Source organism: Acartia tonsa, chromosome 5 (genome assembly GCF_053477335.1).
Source record: "Acartia tonsa isolate MP-2025a chromosome 5, ASM5347733v1, whole genome shotgun sequence".
NCBI lineage: Eukaryota > Metazoa > Arthropoda > Copepoda > Calanoida > Acartiidae > Acartia > Acartia tonsa.
In genome coordinates this window covers 27,249,619-27,258,490 of record NC_137264.1, presented here as the reverse complement: position 1 = coordinate 27,258,490, position 8,872 = coordinate 27,249,619, and the positions used below count along the sequence as shown (strand labels likewise).

Genomic DNA, 8,872 nt, shown 5'->3' with positions numbered 1-8,872 from the left:
AGAGTTTTTTTTACTACTTATATATAAAAATTCTCGCATATCCTCTGATTACGCTAATTAATATAGGTAGTAAGGTAACTCACCAAGAGAAAACTTTTCCAACACAGACAACTTTTAAACGCTGATCAATTTTGGTTCCTTTTAAGGAAAGGAGAGAACAAACACAATAATTTAAAAGAAACCTCGCTGCCCTCAACAAAAACCTTGAGAAAAAGCAGCAATTTTACTAACATATGATTATTTATACTATTATGGAGAATTTATTGGTAAAGCGTGTAGTGTGATGTATAGTCCCTTTCTTCCTGATTTAAGAGCAATGCATGTATTTTATAGTTTAGCTTTTAGTTCTTGTGTCAACGGTTTCGGAGCAAGACATTGCTCTGCAACACGACACGAACATAAAAGTGAACAGTTGTCTTAATATTAATGTTATTATTGTATGTTAACCTTGTCTTGAATTAATACACTTTATAAGAATATTTAGCTGTTTGTTCTTGCTATTACTACACGTCATTTTGGCGCAGTAGTGTAGTACGAATCTATAGCTCAGATTTTCTTTTAATTGTATTATTTCTTTTCTTTTTAGTTTGTTCAGGTATTTTTTGTGTTGGAACGATGGGATTGACCATTGAAGAGTGGAGGAAGTTGTCTCAGGATGAGAAGGATTTGCATTTGATTAATGAGATCCATGCTCTTGGGACTAGAATTGATAATGTGGCGGCGGAGTTGGGTGGGCGTATAGCGCCACTGGAGACGAAAATTCAAGAGTTGACGGATAATGTTGATACTAATGTTGCTGCGGTTACTGGACTGGCTACTCGGATGGACGATTTGGAAGATCGTCTTAATAAGGTGGTGGAGCCTAGTGTTGATAATGATATCAAGACTGAGAATGTGACCGTTGTGAATGAGTTTATGACTGGCCAGCAGCGAATTCTTGAAAAGATTGCCCAGCAGAATAGTTTGAATGACCAGCAGAATGGTTCGAATACCCAGCAGAATGGGTCGAATAACCAGCAGAATACCCAGCAGAATGGGTCGAATAACCAGCAGAATGGTTTAAATAACTCTATGCCGTGGCAGAGGACGGCTGGTGGATCTGGAGGATCAGAAGAGAAGCCTAAGTTGTTTGCTGGTGGTTCTCGGCCTATTTTTGGTGGTATGCAGGGAAATGAAGATAAGATCATAAAACTTTGGGAATTGTCTAGAGTTGATGCTGTGGATAATATCTATAATGGAGTTCTCATGTGGTGGCCAGCCCTTTCTGAGGTTGATGCGGAGGATTTTAATACGCTCAATTTTTTTGAAGCTGGACTGAGTGATTCGCAGGTTAGTTGGTGTAAATCTCTTATTTATGTACCAGATAGATCTCTGTATGTTTCGCAGGGGGAGGAGAATGTGCATAGGTACAATGAAACGTGTGCTAAACTTGATGATCAGTTCAGAAAAAATGCGCCTGAATTTGCAGTTGACGATGATGTGATTTTCTTTGATGATTATTTGGAGAGATTTTGGATGACTACTAGACGTTATCATATGACTAATCATCAAGTGTGTAAGGAAATTTTGTTTGATAAATGTGTGGGTGTAAGAACCGCTTGTGGTTATACACTAAAACCTGCTGATATGGAGAATAGACAATTAACATTAAAGGGGTACTTGTGTAAGATGCGAGAGACATTTTTACCACCCGACATGAAAAATGTGTGTAAAGATGCGTATTTGAGTGTTAAGCAACATGAGAATGATAAGATTGATGCATTTTTTGATAAGATACTATCTTTCTGGAAACGTGCGTATCCGAAACCAACTGATGATATGTTCATGGATTTCTATTCTCAAGTGTGTAATGTGGTTTTATCTCCACTTTTGGCTAATCAGATGCGTTAATTTGCATTGGATTTGGAGCGTGACGGACAAGTGCGAATGATAACGAAGTTTCGGACAGAGTTAATAGTTAAAGCACAATTGATTGTTAAAGGGCTACAATTTAATCAAATTTCAGGGTCAATGGCTAGAGGATGTACAACAAACCAGATGGCTTTGGCTAAGACGATGGTTGGTGGCGTTGGTTCCAAGTCAAATCCTGTAACTATTGATCAGGTTAGTGATGAAGATAATTTGTCATATGAAATAAATCAATGTGAAATTGATTTAGCTGATGAATTTGGTGGACCAGCTGAACTTATTCCTTTAATTGGCGCAATTCAAGGTGGTTTTATTTGTTACTATTGCAACAGAAAGGGTCACATGATGAGGGATTGTTTTGATATTAGAGATAAAAAGTTGCCTAATCCTAAAGGAAAATACTTTTTGCGGTGGGGAAACAAGCCTTTTGTTCCTTATAAGACGGGGCAAAAGAGTTTTAAAAAGAATGAAAATAGTATGGATAAAAAGAAATTGGTTGGTGAAATTGAAGGAGAGGTGAAAGAAGGGGAGGATACGAAGGAAGTGGCACATGTCGATGGTTTAGGGGCAAGCGATTATGAAGACGATCTTGTAGCGGAAGTTGAGGCATGGAATAATGCTATTATAGATGACATTTTATGGTTTTAATGTTTTGAATGTATTATAATCATAAAACCTTATTCCATTTTCTAATTGTTACGCGGCATTGTTTTGATTTATGCGCATTGTAAATAAACAACAACAAAACAAAATTAATGATAAAGAGTGAACGAAGCAACTCTAATTTTGTGATAATTTATTTTGATGGTTTATTTTGAATTATGAAAAGATAACATATTGTTTATAAGTTTATATGAAATTATGAGATTATGTTATAATGGAAATCAAAATAATTAATTTAGTTTTTGATTATGTTTTGTTGAAATTAGGAAAATTCATTTTTGTTTCAGACTGTTGTGGAGTCTAACAGAGATAAGAATAATAAAAAAGTGAAAATGAAGAACGAATTAGGAATACAATTTTGTAAAATTGCTATTGAAAAATATTTAATTGAATTTTAAATTGAATTAAATTTGATAAAAATGTGAAATTAGATATTTGAAAAGTATTAAATTTTGATGAAATGTGGAAAATTGTTTTAAAAGATGATTCAGTTATTGTGATTTAAAGTATTCGATTTTAAAACAATTATATTGCGATTTAGTAATGTTGATTCAGCAAAATTTTAATGAAGTTTAGAATTTCATGAAGCAAAATTGTTATAATGCATTAGATATAATCGTGGAGAAGTCTCTTTCTATGAAGGAAGGGAGGGGCTGTCTCTCGGAGCTGGTATGCACAAATATGATGGAGCTGTCTCTTTTGTTGGAGGAGAAAGGGGGAGTGAACATATTTGCAACGAAGATTGCACTACCTCTCAGAGTTGGTATGCGCAAATATGGGGGAGCTGTCTCTTTTGTTTGAGAAAAAGGGGGAGTGATCATATTTGCAAGGAAATTTGCACTATCTCTCGGAGCTGGTATGCGCAGAATGGGGTGGTGTATAGAGGTAGCTGCAATGATTATCGGGCGTGAAGCGCGCCATGCGCAGAAAGTTGAGCTGCGCAGAGAAGCAAAGCTGCGCAAGAAGGTGCTTTCAGGTATTGAGATATATAGTTAGTTGAATTTCGACTTTTAAACCTTTTATACATCTCAGTTTTAATCTGACAATAATAGTTTTGTTAGGTAATATTTTATTGAATTTCAAAAGAATTGAACTTATGGTATTTGGACAGATTAATTTGCTTGGTGATTGATAATATTTGATCATGTCTATTTATTAATACAACTTCTTTTATTGTGTTACAAGTTTATTTGTTCAGTGAAACATTTATTTATGGCATCTAAAATAATTGTATTTTATTTTAGATTGGCTGAGAAGAGTGTTTGTGGTGATTGGGAGATACTGTCATCATTTTTATTTGATGGTGAGTTGTTAAGATTTTGTTTCATGTTGTTAACATTTGATTACCATTATATATATATATTGCTGTTCGAAAAATAGTCTTATAAAATTTGTTATATATATATATTAATATCGATATTAATTCTTATATACAGTGATTTATCCATCAATTGGCATCTAAAAGTTTGTAATATTTTAGATTGGTCGGAGAGAAGTTTACTGATTGTGGATTAACAAATAGTTTGGGAAGTTTCTGTTGGCCGGAGAGAAGTCTTGTTGATTGTGGATTAAGAGATATTTTGGACGTTTCTGTTGGTGGATGAAATATTGTCGGTGAGTGAATTGTTTTATTCAGTTTTTTTGTTATTTGTTGTAGACAGATAGATAGTTATTTGATAGACAATTGGATAGTTACAACCTCATAACTGTTGGTGTTAGTTAGATAGCTGTTTCATGAAGATTTTGAGATGGCGGCTGGAGCGGCTGAAGTCTATGTTCCAACGAAGATTGGTGGCATGGAAATCCTGACCTTAATTGATAGCGGCAATGCAAGAGGCTGCCTGATATCTCAAGTGTTGGCTAGAAAGCTTGATTGTGTGATTGAAGAAACGGATTCGAAAGCTACAGGCGTGCAGGGTTCCAGCATCAAGATTGATGGTGTTGTTCGGAATGTTGAATTTCAGATTGGAGGTCACAGTTTTCAAGAAGATTGCTTTGTTATTTCCGGCATGACTGTACCTATGAACCTAGGCAGTTATTGGCTGAACAAAAATAACGTGAAGACGATATTTGCCAAAGACGGCAACAGGATTGAGATGCATGGAATCAGTGTGAATTTAGTAGCTAAACGGAAAATTGTAGTGAAGAATTTGGTTCATACAGTTTTGGAGAAAATGGAGAAAGCAAGAACTAAGAAACCTGAGATTAATGTAGCTGAGTTACAAGACCAAAAATGGATTTGCTCATTGAAAAATCGAATAGAAATTCCTGCATTGAGTACAGTGGTGGTAGAAGTTTCAACTAAGGGAAATATGCCTGAAGGACAGTTGTGTTATATAGCTCCTAGACAAGGTTACTGTAGCCGAAATAACTTGTTGATAAACGAAGGAATTACTGAGGTGGGAAAGAACGGTAAAATTATGACTAAAATCACGAATTTTGAAACTGTTAAGAAATCTGTTCCTGCTGGTACTTTAGTTGGAAATTTGTTTTTGGCGGAGAAGATAGCAATGCTGCAAGAGAACAGAGTTAAAGAAGATGTGTCAACAACATTAAAGAAGATTCGTTTTATTAAAGATAAATTGAAGTTGGATAAAGTTCCGTTTTTAAAAGATAATGTTTCTTTGAAAGGGAGAATAGTTGGTTTGTTTTTAAAGAATTTCAAGGCGTTATCGATTGATCCTACGGATATTGGATCTTGTACTTTGGAGGAGTATGATATTCAGCTGGTTCCTGGAGCTCAACCTTTCAAGAATAGGATGATTAGACTCAATCCTCATCATGCAGAGAAACTAAAAGAACAGATTGATTTATGGTTGGAAACAGATGTGATAGAAGAATGTAATTCACCGTTTAATTCTGGAATTTTTGCTGTTAAGAAGAAGGTTGGAAATACTAACGAGGTGAAAGTCCGTTTTGTCCTGGACTACCGTTCACTAAATGAGATAACTGAGAAGATCTGTTACCCTTTGCCTAATATTGGTGAGCTATTTGACAAACTTGGAGGAAAGAAGATTTTTACGTCTATTGACCTAACTTCAGCGTATAATTCAATGCATTTGAAGGAATCTGTCAGGAAATATACAGCATTTTGTTCTAATGGACGGCAATATTGCTTCAAGAGGCTTCCGTTCGGATTGACCAATGCTCCAAGTGCATTTGTAAAGTTGATGGATAGAGTAATGGATTTGAGTCCTGAATTAAGGGCATTTTGCCTAGTTTATTTGGACGATGTTCTGGTATATAGTATGAATGTGGAGGAACATCTGGAGCATTTGAATACTCTACTACGAACATTCTGTGAAGCAGGCCTCAAGATTAATCTTGGAAAATGTACATTGTTTGCAGAGGAAGTGAAATTTCTGGGCCATATTATAAATGCAGAAGGCATATTTATGGACCAAGCATATATTGAAAAGATTAAGAATTGGCCAGTACCTGAAACAGGTAAAGATATTCAAAGATTTACTGGTTTCATAAATTATTATGGTTCATATTTCAAGAATTTTTCTGATATTACAGCACCATTGAACAAATTCAGAAACAGTAGTAAAATAGAATGGGATGAAAAAAGTATGGAAGCCTTTACAAAGACTAGAGAATTGTTCTGTGAAGAAATAAGTAAATCGTTCCCGGATTGGAGGATGGAGGCTGAACCATTTGTGTTGGATACAGATTGGTCATCTACAGCTATGTCTGCAGTGTTAAGTCAAAAACAAAATGGACAAGAGAAGATGATATCGTGTTGGTCACGTGTTTGTTCAACTCATGAAGCCAATTATGCAGCACATAAAGGAGAATTATGTGCATTAGTAAATGCTGTTGAAAGATTTGAATGTTATTTGAGACACAAGAAGTTTATCGTGAGAACTGATTCAGCTGCACTGAAACATCTATCTACTTGGAGGCAGAACGGATATTTTGTTGGTCTCACCATAAGGTGGATAAACTTTTTATCCACCTTCAGTTATGAGGTTGTACATAGGCAGGGCAAGATGCATACTAATGTTGATATATTGTCACGTACTGCATTAAAGGATAGTAAGGATAGGATATCTAAATTATCGACAGACGAACAAGGAGAGTTAATATTGGATACTGTATATCAATTGGAAGATCCTAAATTATGTCTTATTGCAGGAATTGGAGCAGAGACGGCCAGTCAAATATCATCCAGATTGAAGGCGAGAGAATTTAGTCGTAGCCTGGAGAAGGATCCTGTTTTAGTTGAGGTGAGGAAATTTATTGTAAATAATGTCAAACCTACGTCCAGAGAATTGTCTCAAATGCCTTATCGTGGTAAACAAATATTAAGATTTTTTGAACATTTGAGTTATAAAGATGGTTTAATTATCTTGACTTCACCTATGCGGCTCCAGAAAGAATTTCAATTTATTGAACGGGTAGTGGTACCTATTGGAATGTACAATAAAGTTTTCTTGTTAGCTCATGCAGATGTTACAGCGGGGCATAGGGGTTATTTGGAAACTCTGAGCAGGATTAATCGTCACTTCATTTTTCCCTATGTGTCTAAATATGTAGCGGCGGCAGTTGCAAATTGTGTCATTTGTTTGAATAGACGTAAAAAACCTAAACATAATCATAATATAGAATTTTCTCCTTTGGCTGGGGAAGCTATGGCAGAGTTGGCCATAGATGCTTTAGGTCCTTTGAATGAGTGTGAATATAATGGAGTCATTTGTAAGCACATTTTAATAGTAGTTGACAGTTGTACTAGATATGTGTGGTTGTTTGCTATTGAGGATGTTAAAGCTGAAACAATTATTGAATGTTTGAAGTTTAATTTATTTTCTGTTTGGGGACTATGCGAGCGAATCAGGACTGACAATGCACAAAGTTTCAAATCAAAAGTTTTTAGGGAAGTTTGTTTAAGGTTGGGAATTGAACAAATTTTTATCCCTCCAAGATCAGCAAATTCGAATTACAGTGAAAGATACAACCAATCGGTGTATTCGTTTCTTAAGACTGATTTACGTTTTCAAGATGGAGATTGGGCTTATAAACTTAAAGCTACACAATTTTGTATGAACACTTCTTTCAATCGGAGGTTAGGATGTTCCCCGTATTTTAAGATGTTTCTAAGAAACCCTAAGCTTCCACTTGATTCATTTGATCCGTTAACCCGCTCGAAAATTAAACATATGAATTTTTCAGAGTTATTGGAGTGCCTTGACAAGAATTGGAGAACTGGACAAGAAAGAACTGAGAAGTATTTACAGGTAGAAAATACAGAAAGGATAGGTCGGCCGATAGCTATAAATTCCTATTGTTATATTTTTTATGACGTCACAACGATTGGTGTAGCTCGTAAACTCTGCTCGCTATGGTGGGTCCGTGTCTAGTGACAAAAGTAATTTCTGATAGTTTATTCGAGGTTCAACCCCTAGAAAAGTGTAGATTGAAAGATAAAGGGGTAAGAATTGTACCAAGAGATAAAATATATGTTATTGAGAGTACTTTAGACTTGACTCCAGATGAAAGGATTGACTTAGTGATTACAGATGAATTTTTCTCTGTGGATAATACCTTGAAAGTAAACTATGACTTTCCCAATACTTTAAGAAATTTAACTTGTTCAGGCGTTTCTGAAGAGGAGAATAGTTGTGGCGCTAGTCCAGAGGTGGTTGGAAGGCGGAAGGATGGACAGGTAACACCAGATTTTTTGGAGAAATCTTTTTTGGGTGTTGGGTTGTCACAACAAAGGTCAAATGTATCTCAGGATAATGAAAATTTAGATGATTTAGTTGAGGATCTTAGTGATACTTTGGAAAGTACTCATATTTCTGATAGTGTAGATTCGAATGATATGACTGACAAAACTAAGTTAAACTCTACATATTCTACTATTAGTAAGGATAGTGTTTTTCATGGGGATTATGCCTCTGATAATAGTTTAGTAGACAACAGTTTGGGTGTAGAGGATGTTAACATGGAATCTGCTAGAGAGTTAGAGTCTCGGATGAGTATTTTAGAGGACACTTTTCCAAGACTGCAAAGTAAAATTGTAAACTTGGAACAACGAAGGGGAAGTGTTAAACGAGGTAGAGATGTTGAGGAGGATGAATTAGATAGATCGTTAGATAATGCAAAATTGCAAAAAATGTCTGAGACTATTCCTGTTAAAGGTCGTCCTAAAGGTTCTACAAATGAAGTACAATTACAAAAATTGGAAGAGGATAGACAAAACAGAGAAAAAGACAGATTAGAACGATATTCAGTAGCAGATGTAGTAACTAGGAACCTCGCAAAATTGATTAAAAAATAATATTTGTAATAATTT

General features: G+C 35.3%; 1 protein-coding gene across 1 annotated transcript; it reads left to right on the top strand.

The window, feature by feature from the left end:
- The first annotated feature begins 296 nt into the window (after positions 1–296).
- On the top strand, positions 297–2,605 carry LOC145319170 (uncharacterized). Its single transcript, XM_080161078.1, has 2 exons — positions 297–1,329; positions 2,006–2,605. The coding sequence occupies exons 1-2, from the start codon at positions 616–618 to the stop codon at positions 2,090–2,092; spliced, it is 801 nt and encodes a 266-aa protein (XP_080017204.1). The 5' UTR covers positions 297–615; the 3' UTR covers positions 2,093–2,605.
- The last annotated feature ends 6,267 nt before the right edge of the window (positions 2,606–8,872 follow it).

What these genes read in the sequence shown, in the direction of transcription:
- LOC145319170 (XM_080161078.1), top strand. Translation starts at nt 616, where the DNA reads ATGGGATTGACCATTGAAGAGTGGAGGAAGTTGTCTCAGGATGAGAAG. An exon ending in CTGGACTGAGTGATTCGCAG is followed by an intron (nt 1,330 to 2,005) that starts GTTAGTTGGTGT and finishes ATCAAATTTCAG; the next exon opens with GGTCAATGGCTAGAGGATGT.